This window comes from Lissotriton vulgaris, unplaced genomic scaffold, assembly GCF_964263255.1.
Source record: "Lissotriton vulgaris unplaced genomic scaffold, aLisVul1.2 SCAFFOLD_1451, whole genome shotgun sequence".
Taxonomy (NCBI): Eukaryota; Metazoa; Chordata; class Amphibia; order Caudata; family Salamandridae; genus Lissotriton; species Lissotriton vulgaris.
In genome coordinates this window covers 188,832-207,038 of record NW_028245229.1, presented here as the reverse complement: position 1 = coordinate 207,038, position 18,207 = coordinate 188,832, and the positions used below count along the sequence as shown (strand labels likewise).

The 18,207-nt window shown below is 46.8% G+C and overlaps 1 protein-coding gene across 1 annotated transcript in view; it reads right to left on the bottom strand.

Moving 5' to 3' along the window:
- The window catches only part of LOC147666498 (A-kinase anchor protein 1, mitochondrial-like), a 214,986-nt gene that overhangs the window by 11,107 nt on the left and 185,672 nt on the right, over positions 1-18,207 (bottom strand). Inside the window, exon 7 of the mRNA XM_086949035.1 lies at positions 766-831. Coding sequence (XP_086805161.1) covers positions 766-831 — 66 coding nt within the window. The remainder of the gene's footprint in view (positions 1-765; positions 832-18,207) is intronic.

Here is an 18,207-nt window from a genome sequence, read left to right as displayed (position 1 = left end):
TACTCACGTGCTGACCCGAAAGGTATGGAGTCACCTGAGTCGTCTGTCTAGGATACAATCTGGACAATTTTCTTCTGGAACGAGCGAAACCTCCTCCTCGAAGATACCCGCCGGTTCCGGAGCCGATCTCTGCATATCGGGCCCTCCGATCTCGAATCGACTTTTTGGATTGAAAGGATGCACAAGCTGTGCAGCTGGATTTGTTGTGTTCTGGTGACAAGCACAGGTTACAGAACTCGTGCTGGTCTCTGTGTGGGAACTTCGCTCCACACTCTGGGCATTTCTTGAATAGCGTCCTTTCCATGAGGTGTAGGCCTCACGGCGTGGATAGGCCCAACAGCCCCCGTCGATGACCGGAATCGAGCTGATGAAGTGGAGTTGACTATTGTTGATGTCGAAAGTTGTTTGTCAAAGTTTGGTAAAGTTTTTCCGCGTCGAAGTACTTGTAGAATTCGAGCAGGAGCAGAAAAGTTTCATCCGAATCCAGTGGCGGATAAAAACAATCTAAGGATGGAGCCGATGCCCGTGCGCACTATCGTCCAAGGGAGGAGTCATCTATCTCATGACTACAAACACTTCTTCCAAGACGCCAACAACATGCAATCATCTGAGCCCAACACCAGGTGGCGACCTAATGCAAAGTGTAGAATCTGCAGCTCATACGCCTCGAACATAAAGAGTGCAGCTTTGCATACATGCTTGTAACCTCCAGTGTACAACACTAAATGATAAATACATGCACAAATTAACTGTTAATTTACATACCTCTTCCCCCAGCATACTCCATAGTTGAATAAGAGGCAGGCCAGTTGCACCATCATAATTTGTAACCTGCAGGTTTAGAATAAATTACGTTCGCTTTACTTCACAAACATTGTACAGGTGTTTTGGTAAGTAGCTTGGATATTCATGCTAGCAATACAGTACGCCCAGGGTGAATCACAAGAATAAGACAGCTGCGGGGAAAACCTGCAGACTGACACAGACTAACATGAGTAGGGAAGAGAAGGCACAGCAAAAATATCGCTTGAAACCTTGCTATGTTCATCAAACAGTTCAATTATATTACAAATACCATCTGTAGTAAAAGTGGAGCAAGCAATTCTACAAATAAAGATGTCTTTAAATAGTCTGTTAATGCACTAGGCATCTTCTGGGTGAAAGACCTCAAAACAAGATTAAACAGAAGCTGAAAACAAAGTACATTACAATCGTGATGCACTTTACAGGCAACTGCTTCGACGCAAACCTAAATTACTTCTCCAGTATTGCATTCAATGGGGAATTCAAAGCCCTGATCTAAGTTAGTCTTAATAACTGAGAACCTCATACAAGCCCTCACGAATCTCTCCCATCCATGGAAATGTTATAATGGGAGAGATTAACTTAAGAAACCAGTTACTTACATGTATTTATGGATTTGTAACTTTAAGCTCTACTATATTCATGTGCTTTTCACAATTCAGCTGTCTAGTGGTTTGGCAATGAAGAACAAGCTACCTACCTTCGGTAACACTATATCTGTAAGAAGGAATATGCTACTTACCAGTATGCATCTGTTCTTGGCATGTAGGGCTGCTGACATTCATATATGTGCATAGATCGCCGCCTAGTGTTGGGTCCGGATGATTGCACATTGTTGTCCTGGAAGAGTCTTCGAAGTATCACGAGATAGGTGGCTCCTCCCCCGGACTACAGTGCGCATGGGCATCCTCTCCATCCTCAGATTGTTTTTCGCCATTGTGGCAGAGATGGAGTATGATACAGTAAGTGATGTCCATGCTAGAGATACATTTTGAGTGCTACAGAAGCGACAGGCACCGGGGAGGAGGGTGGGCGATATGAATGTCAGCAGCCCTACATGCCAAGAACAGATGCATACTGGTAAGTAGCATATTCCGTTCGAGGCATGTGGGCTGCTGAATTCATATCTGTGCATAGAATGTATATCAGTCTCCCTGTTAGCGGTGGCTACCTGTGCCAGCTGCAGCAGTCTGAAATAGAGTCTTTAGAACAACCTGTCCTACAGCAGCTTGCTGTTTGGAGTGTGAATCTACACAGTAGTGTTCGGTAAATGTATGTATGGTTGTCCATGTGGCTGCTCTACATAGGTCTTCTAGAGGAATATTTCCAAGGAACGCCATGGATGCCCCTAATTTGCTTGTTGAATGCGCTCGGGGGGGGGGGGGGAACTGTTAATGTGCTTTTAGCTTTCTGATAACAAATCTGTATGCACTTAACAATCCATCTGGCTATACCAGACTTGGAAATGGGGTTGCCTTTGTGTTGTGGTGAAAAGGCAACAAAAAGTTGCTTTGTTTTCCTGAAAAGTTTTGTTCTGTCTATATAGTACAGGAGAGCTCTCTTTAAGTCTAGTGTATGTAGAAACATAGGTTAGTTATATATTCCTTACCTTAGAATATCCCCCAGGCATCAGACCAGATCTGGAAATGTTTTAGTCAGCAGTACCCCTGAGCGTCGGTAGGTGACGTCTGTCAACTCTGCGTCCGTCGTGGTCGACGGGTTCAAGTCGCGGAAGTTACTTAAGACGCCGCCCTTGCGCGCTTACATCGGTTCTGCACACGACTTTCCGCGCCACAAATACTGAGCCATGCAAGACACTGACCACTGGTGCACAAACCCAGGGCCCTGAAAGGGTGTCTATAGCAATAGAAATCAGTTCGCAGAACAGGGAGGATGGGTGGGGCGGTAAGGAATCTATAACAAGGAATGCTAAGTGTACAATCTGCCGCTCATTTGCCTTGAACGGAAAATGCTACTTATCAGTATGCATCTGTTCTTGGCATGTGGAGCTGCAGAGTTGTACACTTAGCATTAGATCGCCACCTGGTGTTGGGCTTGGATGATTGCATGTTGTCGTCGTCTTGGAAGAAGTCTTTGTAGTCACAAGATAGGTGACTCCTTCCTTGGACGATAGTGCGCATGGGCATCGGCTCCATCCTTAGATTGTTTTTCGCCATGATGGGAAATGATGGAGTTAGTAGAAGTAAAGAAAAAGATGTCCATGCGTGTGCATCTAAGTTAGAAAAAACTGGAACAGATACAGGTCCTGGGGAGGTGGGAGGGCGTGTACAACTCTGCAGCTATACATGCCAAGAACAGATGCATACTGGTAAGTAGCATTTTCCGTTCAAGGCAAATGAGCGGCAGATTGTAAACTTAGCATCGATTGTGCAGCAGTGTCTCCCCTAGCGGTGGTCACCTGTATCTGTTGCAGTAGTTTGAAATAGAGTTTTAAGGACAGCTTGGCCTACTGCAGCTTGCTGCTTGGTTTGCACATCAAGACAGTAGTGTTTAGTGAGGGTGTGTGTTGTAGACCATGTTGCTTCCTTGCATATGGCCTTTAGGGGGATGTTTCCTAAGAAAGCCATAGAGGCTCCTAGTTTGAGTGTGGAGTGTGCTCTAGGAGGAACTGTTAATGCACGTTTTGCTTTTTGGTAGCATATTTGTATACGTTTTACAATCCACCTTGCAATCCCACCTTTGGAAATGTGGTTGCCTATATGAGGTGGAGAGAAAGACAGTTTTGTTTTTCGAAAAGATTTAGTTCTCTCTATATAGTATAGAAGAGCTCTTAACATCTAGTGTCTGCAGAACCCTTTCTGCTACAAAGTCTGGGTTTTGGAAAAACACAGGTAACTCTACAGATTGGTTTAAATGAAACTGACATGACTTTTGGGAGGAATTTTGGATTAGTTCTTAAAACCACTTTGTTACGATGTAATTGTAAAAATGGTTCTTGTATTGTGATGCTTGTATCTCACTCTTCTAAGCCAGGTAATAGCAATAAGGAAAGCTGTTTTTCATGTAAGGAATTGCAGTTCACATTTATGTAAAGGCTCAAAAGGGGGTCCCATGATTCTTGTAGGAACAACGTTTAGGTTCCACACTGGAGAAGGTGGCAACCTGGGTGGGATGATTCTTTTCAATCCTTCCATAAATGCTTTAATTGCAGGCACTCTGAAAAGAGACTGATGTTGTCCGCTTTGTAAATATGCTGCAATTGCTGCAAGGTGCAGGCGTATGGATGAGTATGCCAAGTTACACCTTTGTAAATGTAAAAGGTAGCAAATGATATTTTGGATGTAAGCATCCAGGGGATCAATGTGGTTATTGATGCAATAAATGGCAAATCTCTTCCATTTAGCAGCATAACCAGCTCTGGTCGTAGGTCTCCTAGCCTCTTTAATGATGTTCATACAGTCTGGTGGCAGGTTAAGATAACCGAACTCTAAGACTTCAGGAGCCAGATCGCCAAATTCAGTTGATTTAGGTCTGGATGTCTCCATGGTTCTGCGTTAGCAGGGATGGAGTCAGTCGTAACTTTTGGTGTGGAACTAGAGATAGTTTTAGCAGTGTGGTGAACCACGGTTGGAGTGCCCATGTGGGAGCTACTAGAATCAGTTTGAGAGACTGTGGTCTGAGCTTGCGTACTACTAATGGTATTAGTGGTAGTGGCGGAAAAGCGTACGCAAATCTGCCGGACCAGTTCATCCATATCGCATTGCCCTTGGACAGCGGGTGTAGAAACCTGGCGGCGAAGGTTGGGCATTTTGCCTTTGTGTGTGGCGAACAGATCTATGTCTGGAAGACCCCACTTGAGAAAGAATGGTTGAAGAACCTGTGGATGTAGTTCCCATTTGTGAATTTGTTGTGTCTGTCGACTCAACAGATCTGCTATCTGATTGTGAATATCTGGAAGGTGCTCTGCCAACAGATATATGTTCTGTGGAATGGCCCATCTCCAAAAGTTCTGTGCGAGCTGAGACAGTTGAAGAGTGTGTCCCCCCGTTTTTGTATATAATACATGGCTGTCATGTTGTCCGTCTGGATCAAGACAGCTTTGTTCTGTACTTGCACTTGGAATGTTTTGAGTGCTGAGAAAATTGCTAGCAGCTCTAGATGGTTGATATGGAACAATTTTTGTTGACTGTTCCATTGACCTTGAGTTGTATGATGTAGGAGATGAGCTCCCCATCCTGTGAGGGATGAGTCTGCTGTGAGCACTAGTTGTGGAACAGGCTCGAGGAACGGCCTCCCCTTTGTCAAGTTTTTGATGTTCCACCACTTCAGAGAGCAATGTGTGCGGCTGTCTACCAACACCAGGTCTGTTAGTTGCCCTTTAGCCTGGTTCCATTGCTGTGCTAGACATTCCTGTAACGGACGCATCTGCAGTCTTGCATATGGTACTATGAAGATGCAGGATGCCATCTTGCCTATTAGTCTCATGAACACTCTGGCTTGCAGAGATTGTTGGTGCTGAAAAGCTGTGACTAAGGCTTGAATGCTCTGTATCCTAGCTAGACTGGGATACGCTAGAGCTGTAGTCGTGTTTATTGTAGCCCTTAGATACTGATGTATATGAGAGGGTTGCAGGTGCGACTTGGTGTAGTTGATTGTGAACTCTAAGTCGTGCAATGTTTGAATTGTCTGATGTGTGTGTTGGACACACTGATTGAATGACTTGGCTTTTATGAGCCAATCGCCTAGATAAGGGAAAACCTGTACGTACTGTCTCCGGAGATGTGCTGCTACTACTGCTAGGCACTTTGTGAATACTCGTGGTGCAGTCGTCACTCCGAATGGAAGGACTTTGAATTGGTAATGTTGTCCTTCGAGTACAACCCTTAGATACTTTCTGTGAGCAGGATGTATAGGAATGTGGAAGTAGGCGTCCTTTAGGTCTAGTGTTGTAAGGAAATCGCCTTGTTGCAGCAGTGGGAGCACTTGTTGTAAAGTGATCATATGAAAATGATCCGATTGTATGTAATGATCGAGGGGCCTGAGGTCGAGGATCGGTCTTAGTGTCCTGTCCTTCTTGGGAATTGTTCTTGTAAAGGAACTATTTGTATAGCGTCCTTTTGTAGAAGTGACAGAACTTCTTGTTTGAGCAGAGTAAGGTGTTCTGTGGATATTGGACGCTGCCTGGGTGGTATGTGTGGAGGGGTTGCTGTAAGTTCTAGGTAGTAGCCATACTGAATAATCTGTCTTACCCACTTGTCTGTTGTGATGGAGTTCCAGACAGGCAGGAATTGTGTTAATCTGCCCCCCACAGGAGTGGAATGCTGTTGGGGGAGCGGAGGGAAGTCACCGTTTTGTGGTGGAAGAGGTTTGATTATTGTTGTTACATCAACCTCTTCCTTTGTTGTTATTCCCTCTATATCCACCTCTAAAATATCCTTTGTTAGAGGATGTTTGTGTGTTAGATTTGAAGGATGTTGTATTGTCTGCATCAGTTTGTTTGGAGCCCCCTTTATAGAAGGAGCGATAAAAGGAACCTCTAGTTTGTGTGGACTGTAAAGCTCCCAAAGATTTGGCAGTGTCTGTATCCTTCTTCAGTTTTTTCAAGTGCTGCTTCTACTTCTGGTCCAAACAATTGGTTTTGATTAAATAGTTGGTTTAAAATGGTAGTTTGCACTTCCTGTTTAAAACCTGAAATGCGTAGCCACACATTGCTCCTAAGTACGACACTAGTATTTACAGCTCTAGATGTAGTATCTGCTACATCTAGTGCGCATTTAATTGAGGCATTAGAAATCAGCTTGCCTTCTTGTATACAGTAATTTGCCTGAGCCTTATATTGGTCATGTAGATGTTCTAGCAGTTTCTCTAACTGATCATAATGAGCCCTATCATATCGGGAAAGGAGGGCTTCTGTATTAGCTATGTGCCATATGTTGATAGCTTGCGCAGCTATCCTTTTGCCTGAAGCATCTATTACCTTGGATTCTTTGTCAAGTGGGGGTGCCTCACCTGAAGTTTGTGAGTTTGCCCTTTTCCTAGCATTTGAGACAACTAGTGAGGTAGTTGTCCTTTAATGTAGGTTGGATCTGCAGGTGCAGGCCTATATTTTTTCTCAATTCTAGGGTTTAGGATCCTAGTTCGTAAAGGGTCTTTAAATATTTCTGGAGCATGTTTGATGACCCCTTTAATCATAGGAAGAATTTGCTCAAAAGGTGTCTAATACAAAATCTTCCTCCGCTTCATCAGAATGCATAGTGACCCCATGGTAAATGGCAGCTCTGTTTAACAGGTGACCAAAGCCAATGTTATCTTCTGGGGAAGAAGGTTTTGATGGGTATGACTGAGTCAGGAATATCTGGCACATCCTGTGGGTTTGGGTACTCCCAGTCTGTATCATCTACAGGGTATGGGAAAGGGTCATCTGGGTCTATCCCTCTTCCTAAACTATACTCATCATCATTTGGAGGTGAGTGTGAAGATAAGAGGAGAATGTGAAGGAGAGATCAGTGGTGAATTGTTAAGAGGAACAGGAGATGAAGGAGAAGGAAGTATAGGTGAAGATGGGGTGCATAGGAGATGTGGCAGAGTCCTTCTTGGCAGGATCTACAGGTGTGGATGTTGCATCTGCCTTACTCTTCTTGTGTGGTGTAGTGGATACATGACCTATCTTTGGGTCAATGTAGATCTTTTGCAGAGGATCTGGCTGGAGAAGTTCTTCTCCTTGTAGAACATTTGTCGGCGCCGATTTTTTCGGTACCGGAAGAGGTTGCTGCTGGTCTGTAGCCTTAGGAGTTGTTACAATGTCCTTTAGCATAGTTTTCGGCGCCGAAGGTGTTGTTTTTGGTGCTGTAGGCTGTTTCGAGGGCTTAGACGCGTCAGAATCAGGCCTTGACTGGTTCGGCACCAAAGACGGTGTCTTAGGAGTGGAAGCTTGTCTCGTCGGCTTCGAGGCATCGGACGCTGGCTTCATACCCTTGTCTTTAGAAGTCGACAGTTTCGGAGGCGAGACTTCTTTCGGTTTCGGTGCAGAGAGAGCTTGTGGGATCGGCACGTGCGGCTTGCTCTGTACCGAGCTACCGGAAGGCTTAATGACTTTCTTCGGAGCTTGGCTCGATGGCGGGGCTGCCGAAGTGGTTTTTCGGTCGCGACTGGGCCCCAGAGGCGGAGTGTTGACCTTTGCCTTCGATCTGGGTACTGTGTGTGGTGCAAGGGCAGTGTTACTCACGCGCTGCCCCGATGGTATGGATTCATCTGAGTCGTCTGCCTCATACGATTTGGAGATCGGAATCTTCTTCTGGAATGAGCGGAACCTCCTCAAAGATATCCACCGGTTCCGAAGCAGATCTCTGCATGTCGTGTCGACGGGCCCTCCGATCTCTGATAGTTTTCTTGGATCGAAAGGACACGAAGGCTGTATAACTGGATTCGTCGTGTTCTGGCGATAAGCAGAGGTTGCAGACCTCGTGGTGGTCACTGTGTGGAAACTTTGATCCACACTCTGGGCATCTCTTGAATGGCGTCCTTTCCACGAGGTGTAGGCCTCACGGCGAGGATAGGCCCAACGGCCTGCGTCGACGACCGGAATAGAGCTGATGGAGTCTAAACGATGTTAGTCAATATCTAAGTTAGTTTGAAGAGTTTTAGGATGTTTTTTGCGCTTCGAAGTGCTTGAAAAGTCTATTTCTAGCAGAAGCGGAAAACTCATCTGAATCTAGTGGCGGAAAAAAACAATCTAAGGATGGAGCCGATGCCCCTGCGCACTATCGTCCAAGGGAGGAGTCACCTATCTCGTGACTACAAAGACTTCTTTCAAGACGACAACAACATGCAATCATCTGAGCCCAACACCAGGTGGCGATCTAATGCTAAGTGTACAATCTGCAGCTCATATGCCTCGAACACTAATGTTTCTTACAGATATATCGTTACCGCAGATGAGTAACTTGTTCATCTGAAAGAAAGTTAGTTATATATGCCTTACCTTAGAATAGATACTCCAGCAATACCAACCCCGGAGGTGGGTCTGCGAACCAAGATCACATCAGAAAGTCCTGGAGAAGAGAACGTCCGAAGCAGTCTCTCCGGACTTGGCTGTCCAGAAAGTAGTGTCTCGTAGACAGGTGCAGCGATGCCCACGTGGCTGCCTGACAGATGTCATTTAGGGGGACTACCCGTCCCAAAGAAGTTGCATCTGTCAGCTCCCCGGTAGATTGGGCACTCAGCCCCACTGGAGGCTCCTTAGCCAAAGAGTAACAGGCTTTGATGCACAGAACGACCCACCTGGAGATGGTCCGTTTGTGCACGTCCCGACCTTTCTCAGTGCCCACGTAACCAACAAATTTTATTTATTTTAGAGGTTTTATAAAGCGCTAGCTTGACCCAGAGGTATCAGAGCACTTTACAGAATCAATGGCAAGGCAACAATCAATGGAACAGGTTACATACGAAATGGCAAAGGAAATGAAAGAACAGCACAGATTTTGGAGCAAGGCAATAAACTTAAGATCAATGGTTACATATGCTTAAAAATAAGGAAAGTGTAACAGAGAAGTAACACGTAAAATCATTACAAAGAACGACTTGTAGGGACATGGGGATGAAGTTGCTGAAAATGAGGTCCAAACAATTAACAATTTAGGTGACCGTGTTGGCTCGGCAAGAGCCAGCGGAAACAGAGTGATGAACAGACAAATTACAGAAATTAGGTTAGGTCAAAAATAAATGGGGTTAGATTCAGGGGCTCCAGTATTTATTGAGGAGATGGCATTCCAGGTCTCCTTTGAAGCCTGGGTAGGAAGGGTTGCATCGAAGGTCCCTCGGGAGGGCGTTCCAAATGCAGGGAGCATTGCCTAAGAAAGAGCAAGTCTGGGTAGAGTTCTTTTTCAGTAACTAGGGTACAAGAGCACTGGAGCTTCTCATTGGTTTTGCACATCCTGCTCTTGTGAGTTTGTTGTTTAAATAGTCCGGGGATTGAGAGTGAAGTGCTTTGTGGTTGTCGCAGGCAGTCTTGTAGATGCATCTACCTTCAATGGCGAGCCAGTTGAGGGACTCTAGTGTGGGCCTGATGTGTTCATGCCGTTGACAGTCTGTTATGAGACGGGCAGCCATGTTGAGCACTGCTCTAAGGGAAGCGAGGTGAATTTTCGGGGTCCTAGTGAGAATAGCGTTCCCATAGTCAAGTTTAGATAGGACCAGCGATTTAAGTCGTCAGAAGGGATGAAAGATTAGATTTTTTTGAGGTGTTTAAGTATGAAAAGCGCTCCTTTGGCTGATGTTTTAATATGGTCCTCAAGAGACAGATCTTTGTCCAGGGTGAAGACTAGGGATATAGCCGAGTTGGATAGAGTGAGCGGACAATTGAGAGCTTTGAGGTCAGTGATCCAGCTTTTAATAGGGAGGTGGTTACTTTTGGGGGAGAATAGAACAATTTCAGTTTTGTTAGGGTTCAGTTTTAGATGGTTAGAGTAAAACCAAGATTGAAGGAGCGTGCACATTTTGGATCCAGACGGTGGAGCCTCTCTTCCTCTTTTTAAGGATGCAGAGGTGGAAAGAAGGTACGCAAAGTGATGGTTTGGCCAATATGAGAAGTGACCACCTTTCGAAGAAAGGAAGGTCAAGTTCCAAGGACGACCTTGTCCGGATGAACAGCTAGAAAGGGAGGCTTGGCAGACCGAGCTTGTAGCTTACTCACCCTGAGCGCAGAAGTGATGGCTACCAGAAAAGCAGCTTTGAGAGTTAAGAGCCCGAGAGGACAGTTATGCAGCGGCTCGAAGGGAGCACACATAACATAGGCTAACACCAAGTCCAAGTCCCACTGAGGCATTATGAAGGGAACAGCAGGAAACAGAGGAGTAATGACCTTAAGAAAGAAATTTACAACATGGGACTTGAAAAGAGAAGGCTGATCAGGAAGCCTTAGAAAGACTGATATTGGCCGAGAAGTAGCCCTTTAGAGTGCCCAGAGCAGAGCCCTGCTGGGCCAAAGAAAGAAGGAACAAGAGAAACTCAGAAAGAGGGGCAGAAAGGGGATCCACAGCCTTTGCTGTGCACCATGCCACAAATCGTTTCCATCTGCAGACGTATACCGCCTTAGTGGAGGGACACCTGGCTGCCAAGATTACATCACAGACTTCGGGAGGCAAGTCAAATGACGTCAAATGACGCCGCTCAATCTCCACGCGAGGAGATGGAGGCTGGACAGGTTCAGGTGGAGGACCGTCCTTTGCTGCTACGACAGAAGATCCGAGGGGCGATGGTAAGGCCAAAGGGGAGCATGGTAAACTGAAAATGCTTGTGGCCTACCATGAACCGCAGGTAAGGCCGGTTAACAGGCAGGACGGAGATGTGAAAATAAACGTCCTGCAAGTCCAACTCTACCATCCAGTCTCTAGGGTCAAGGGAAGACCAGACCTGAGCCAGGGTCAACATTTTGAACTTCTCCTTCCAGGGGAAACAGTTGACATCCCTGTGATCCAAGATGGGACGCAGGCCCTTGTCCTTTTTGGGCACCAGAAAGTAGTGGGAATAACATCCACGATCTACTTCTGGGGCAGGAACGCGCTCGATGGCTCGCTTGGCCAAGAGAGCATAACTTCCTGTTGGAGATGGACCAGATGATCCCCCGACATACGAAAGTACTGGGGTGGCATGGCTTGAGGGATAGTCCCGAATGGGAGTGAGTAGCCCCTTCAGACTATCCGCAAAACCCACTTGTCCAAGGTGATAGTGCGCCAGAGGGGAAAGTAATGGCGAATCCTACCGCCTACTGGCATTTGATGGGCATGAAAGGTCGGACTAGGAAGGTTTGGAGGCTGCCCCCTGCCCTCGGAAGCCCGCCCACCCCCACAGACCACGCATGCAACCTGGGAATCATCCTGGACTCTGAGCTCAAAATGGAGCGCCAGATCAACTCCGTCTCGTCGTCCTGCTTCCACACTCTCCGGCTCCTACGTAAGACCTTCAAATGGATCCAACACAGAAAGACCGTCTCTAATGCCCAGGTCACCAGCAGGCTCGACTACCGCAACGCACTCTATGCCAGAACAAAAACCTCACCCGCAAGCTATAGAACATCCAAAACGCTACGGCAAGACTGGTCCTCAACCTGCCAAGCCACTGTCACATCTCCCAGCACCTGCGCGCACACTACTGGCTCCCCATCGAAGCTAACGTCACCTTCAAGATGTTAACCCATGCTCACAAGGCCCTCAACTACTCCGGACCAGCATACCTGAACAGCAGACTCAAATTCCATGCACCCCAAAGGACCCTACGATCAGCCCAGCTCTCCTACGCCATGGTCCTCCACACCAGAAAGACTAGATCGGGAGGCCGCTCCTTTTCCTTCCGCGCGGTCAGAGCCTGGATCGACCTTCCGCTCCACCTCAGACACATAACATCGCTCCCCATCTTCGCAAGAAACCTCAAAACCTGGCTCTTCGACAGACCCCCTCCTTGATGGACTGGAACATGCGAACCACCCCTACACCCCCAGCGCCTGGAGACCCTTACAGGTTAGTAATCACACTTAACAAACGCCTGATTTGATTTGCTGAAGTGGGGGGTGGACTGGCCCACCTGCAGGCTCCCAGAACCAAGTCGGTGGTTCTGGGGGCGAGCTGAGGTTGAACAGCTCAGCTGAGGTTGAACAGCTTGTGCTGGCCTGTGGCTCTGAAAGAAACTTGTTTGGGCACCCTGAAAGGGGCGAAAAAGAGACCTGCAGGAAACGTGGTGGAGAGGGCCAAGGACATAGCCTGAGCCCTTGAAGCACTCTAGCGCATTGTCTGCCTGATCGCCGAACAGGCGACTGACATCAAAGGGCATGTCCATCAAGGTGTTCTGGACATCCCCAGAAAAGTCAGTCGTTCTCAACCAGGTTTGACGGAAATGCGTCACTGACGTTGAAATGGTCCTACCAGTGAGTCGGCAGTGTCCAGTCCACAGAGGATGGTGAGCTTTGTTACATCTCTCCCCTCGGCAACAGCACAGGAGAGCACAGCCCGGGCCTCCTCCGGACACTGAGGCAGCACTTGAGCCACTGTATCAAACAGAGTGGGAATACCTGCCCAAAAGGCATGCAGTGTTCAACGACCACAGCCCTAAGCTGGAGAAAGAAAATAACTTCTTCCCAAACTGATCCAGCTTATTGGATTCCCTGTCCGGTGCTGCAGTAGGGAATGCGCTTTTGGACGCTGAGGCTTTGACTACCAAGCTCTCGGGCAGTGGTGTTGGGAGAGGAAAGTGGGGTCGCCCGGGGCAGGGCGGTGGGCAACCATCCTATCCACAGGAGCCCCTGTGGTGGGCCTGGACCAGGTGCCCAAAAGGATGTCCATGAGGGCTTCATTAAATGGTAGCCGGGGCTCAGAAGAGCTCGCTGACGATTGAAGCACCTCTGTCAGGAGGTTAGTCCTGACTGCCACAGTAGGTAGCTTGAGGTGTACAGCCTCTGCCACCCTACACATTACCCTTGCGTACGACGCTCCCTCCTCTTTAGCCACGGTAGGAGACTACATGCCAAAGTCTGGTGATCCCCCAGTTCCTCTCTCCAGTCTGGATCATATTACAGCTGAGCAGTGAGAGGGTCCTCAGACCACTCTCAATCTTCCACACCCTCCTCTGGCTGCCAAACTGGCTGAAAATGGCCTGGGTGAAATGCAGGCACAAGAGTACCCATCAGCGCCGGATCACACGTTGGTCTGGCTCCGTATTCACATCAGGTTCGAAGCCGGGGTCTATGCCGCCTGGAGGTCCGGCCGATGTCAGCTGCGGACGTGGTGCCGGAGGAATCAGCGCCGGAGGTGTCAAGAGGTCGACCGGTGCAAATCCAGGCCTGAATCGAAGGAGGTCCTGCAGATATGCCGGCGTCAAAGGCCTAGGGACTCCAGCCGAATCTGCGGGCCCGAAAGCTCACCAGCGGAGTCAGGCTGCCCAAAGATGGCATGCATCGCTTCGTAAAACTGACAAAGCTGGGCAGGGTCACTCCCAGTCCTGGGAAGGGATGGAAGGCCGGAGTCAACCCTGAAGGTACAGCTCGCGGAGCTGTGGGAGTGGCACCACCCGCAACCTTTATCACGTCGACCGACGACGAGAGAAAATCTAAAATAAATGATGCTTCTTATACTTTTTTGTGCTTTGACTTACTTGACCAAGAGTGCGAAGACTTCGATGAGGAGTGAAGAGGATGGCTCCGCGATTGGTCCCGTGGCCTCCCATGCAACAGGGACCCCGAACGACACGGAGCCGACTGCCTAGCCTCGAGGAGCTTTCGGGACCGCTCCCGCAAATAATTCAGGGCCATGGTTCAGCTGTCAGAGCATGACTTGGGGTCATGGTCGTGCTCCAGGCAGTAGAGGCACACGCAGGGTGGGTCCGTCACAGACAGCAGCCGAGTACAGGAAACGCAGGCCTGGACACTGGGCATCCCTCGTGCACCAGGAGTCCATGAGAGTCGAAAAGTCGCAAAAAGTCAGTCAAAAAATTACTGGGGGTTCCGCTCTCTCTGGATCTGCGCTTGCTGAAGCGGAAAAAGAAAACGGACGCCAGTGTGTACGGGTGGTATCTAAGTAACCTCTGCAACGTCATCCCGGCGATCACAGCGCCGAATGTGGAGTCAACAGAAGTCACCTACGGACACGTAGGGGTAATGCGGATTAAACTTTTTTCGGATCCAGTCTGACACCTGGGGATATTCTAAGGTAAGGAATCTATAACTAACTGTTTCTTTCAGATGTGTTTGTATAAAAAAGTTTTCAATACAGTGAATGGGCGTGGAGATATGATGAGACAATAGCCATAAGCTCATAATGCCCCTATACATCGCTCTGTTATTTTGCTTTTCTGCCCTCTTTCAATGGGGAGGTGGGAAGCTAGTATGAGAATCTAATAAAGCTTAAAGCTGAAAAACCTTTATCATAGGTCAGTGGTTTATTTTACAGTGTGAAATTTCTTCTAGATATACATGCTTTGCACATATTATGTAGAGATCTTACCTTCCTGTGGTGGACGGTCAGAATAGGGAGTGGATGTGAACCAATTTTATTTTAATACTCCTTGTTCTACTGCAACCTTTAAGCATGTCTATTTAAACATACAGTTTGTGAAAGTGCGTTCAGTGGAACAAGTGGTTGCCCTACAGTTGTCTTGCATTGAGATGCTGATCATGAAAGCTAAAATCACCTATTTCTTTATGGTAGAACGTGCCCCAGGCATGGCTTCTAATGTTTTGCTAATAGATAACAGTTTAATGGTCTGTGCTATCCACCTGGCGATGGGTGTTATTGGTTACTGCTGTGAAAAAAGTCTTAATAAAAGTCACAGTACTGCATGAGTTTGCTCGTGGTTGTAACCTACATTTAATACATGATCTTCCCTCATTACACTAAATATCTGTACAGCCCTCTGTGATGCACTTGATGGCTTCTGGAAAGATGCCGCATCGTGATGCATTAATTGATGTGGAAAGGCTATACTAAATTTGGCAGGAATCTGAAAAGCTTTCAGCACTAAGTATATAGTTTTCATATGCAGCTAGTTGTATCTGGTTGCATACTGAGTAACCAGTCACCCTATCTTTAAATTCACCTTGGGTGTCACCAGCCCATGTGATGCATCTTTTATGATGCCCTGTGGAAGAAATGTACGTAATGGTTTCACCTTGAACATATTACCAGATTCCCATCATTTCATTTGCCTGGTGGTCTCACCTGTTACAGCCAGTAGATCTCACAAAATTCACGATTGTTTGCTACCATGGTTTGTTCAACCATTCCTGAATGGGTTCTGTATGCAATCTTGTGCTTGGAATAGGGTGAATGTAATAGGCATCAGTCTCCATTTCATTATCATTCTCACCGTCAGACAGACGCCTGGAAAGGGCAAGGCAGTTTCAGCATTGCCTGCACTCTCTGAGGCCAGTTAGGTCGCTGCCATGTTCAAATCCTCGCCCAGGATATATATTCATTGTCTCTGGTATAGGGGGAAAAATGTCAGTAATTCACAAAGAACCCTAGTTAGTTGGTGTAGAAGAGTTACCACCCTCTGCCAGTTGACTGGCATTGCTGGAATGTGTTTGCCTTTACCAGCCATTTGTCCAAATAGGCACATATATGTATTGTTTGTCTACTTAGATGTGCTGCAACTACTGCTAGTGACTTGGTAAAGACCCTGGATGCAAAACACATTGCAAATGACCATCAACCTCAGTCACGAAACTGAGAAATCTACTGTGAGCAGCAGATACATCAACGTGAAAGCGGACTTATTTCAAATCTACAACCGCCAGGTAGTCTACCTTCTCCAGTAAAGTTAATACCTCTTGCACAGTTGCCATATAAAAATCTCACGTTTTTATTAAACTGTTTACGGTCCTCAGATCTAGAGCAAGTTGCATAGTCCGCTCCTGCTTTAGGACTAGAAAGTATAAGGAGTACCCATTAGGTTTGTCTCCTTTAGGAGAACTATATATTGTATATTTCTTCTACATTTTTGGTACCAGTTTGCCACGATGGAGTCACTTAGATGAGGCACAGGCAGATCCTCTGAAATTGCTGCCCCTGTGTTTTTTCTCTATCTCGAACAAAAGTCTTTGACTGATTTTGCTGCTGCCATTGTGTAGGTTTTTACAAACTTACTCTCTGCTGTCTCTAGGAGTTGCAAAGTATTCTTCCTTGGACCCTTCCTTTCAGATGCAGCTCACCTTTTTATGGAGGGTTTGTAAACATTCAGGGCCCACATGGTGTTTTCGGTATCATTCACCTTCTGTATTGCACCATAAGAGTGATTCTGTGTCTGGGCCAAACAGATTGCTTTTATTGAGAGGCATGTCAATTTCATTTGCTTGGAACTCTGACTTAAATCCATGATGAGCAGCAATGCACATTTTTCCAACACCGAGCCTGTAGCAAGCTGCCTCCTCGCTGAAATGGTCTAAGCAAAAGGTGACTTAAGGAAAGATTTCACTGTTTTTCCTTTATTTACATCTGCTCTGGCCCTATTTTGATACTCTTCCGGAAGGTAGGACACAAGGTGATCCCAATGCTGGTGTGCATATCTGCTGAGGAGGGTGTTGGGACTTGTGATAAGTCACAGGGTGGCAGTTCTCGCTATCTTCTACCAGCAGTCTTCAGTCTACTGCATTTCCAGTCTGGTGGGGAGCTCATGGATGTTGGGGATACATCCCACTTTCTTGCTTCAGGTGTACCTCTATGTATTTGAGGTCTTATGAGGATGGCATGTACTTTTTTTCTAGGATTTAAGGCCTCTGGTGTAGCAGGCTGAGCAAAAACCTTTACCTGGCTGAAGAATACTTAGAGTGCAAAAACAATTGATGGACAGAATGCAGAACAATGTCATACATTCACCCCAGTACAGAGGTCTGGGCCTAAATCCATTGTTTTTTTGCACTCCACACCAGCCCAGTTCAGACATGGCCATATGCAAATCAGCCTTGACCCTGTGCCTCATGGGAACAGTCCAGCCCGAACTGCCAAGCCATGTCTTTCCTGGACCGGAATCAAGTATCCTAGGACCAGTTTCTGGCTATCAGCCGTCTTCAGCCAGGATAGCTTGACTCCAGTGTTGTGGAGAGCATGGGACTCACGTCTGAGCATACCCATCCCACTAGGGGAGACAAATGCAAAAACAACAATTGATGGACAGAATGCAGAACAATGTCATACATTCACTCCAGTAGAGATCTGGGCCTGGGTATGCTCAGACGTGAGTCCCATGCTCTCCACACCATACTTTCATACAATCGTCTTCAACCTCCGGAATAACTTCGAGACTGGAGTATTGTGTTCTCCCCAAACCACCTTAGCTTCAATAGAGAAGCCTATCTGTGCATAGGCCTCACTATTTTAAATAGGTGCCAGTTAGACATATTGATACCAAGAGAGAGAAAGAGGTTGAAGGAACCCATTCATTATTTACCTATTGGCCTTTGTGAGCTTAATAGATGCTGAAAGTCTCAGGAATTACCATTGACCAGCAATCAACTATCCGTTAACACTGCCTTATTGCTACACTAATGCAATCTACCTCAATAAATGAACCTGCACCTACAGGGTACACAAACTAAATTCAAATGCATACAAAATAAGTAACTGAATGGGACCAAATTGTTTCTTAGAAAATTTCCTTCATTTTTAGATATAATCAAGATGAGAAGCAGACTGTTCTCAACAGCAATAGCTCCTTGCCCTAGAAAGAAAACTGTTTTGCAGTTTGATCAGGAATGCAATAGTAGCATGCCGTAAAATGGGTAAAGAAGTGTGCAATTTCAATGATGTAGGAAATTTGAGAAGATTTAACCCCTTCGCTGCTAGGCCTCCCCTCCCCCCTCCCTCCCCCCCCCCCGTGCTAAGCCTTTTTTGTGGCTAATTAAGGTAGTGCGCTTAGGCCCCTGTAACTTTTTGACCACTATGTATCCACGCCAATTTTGTG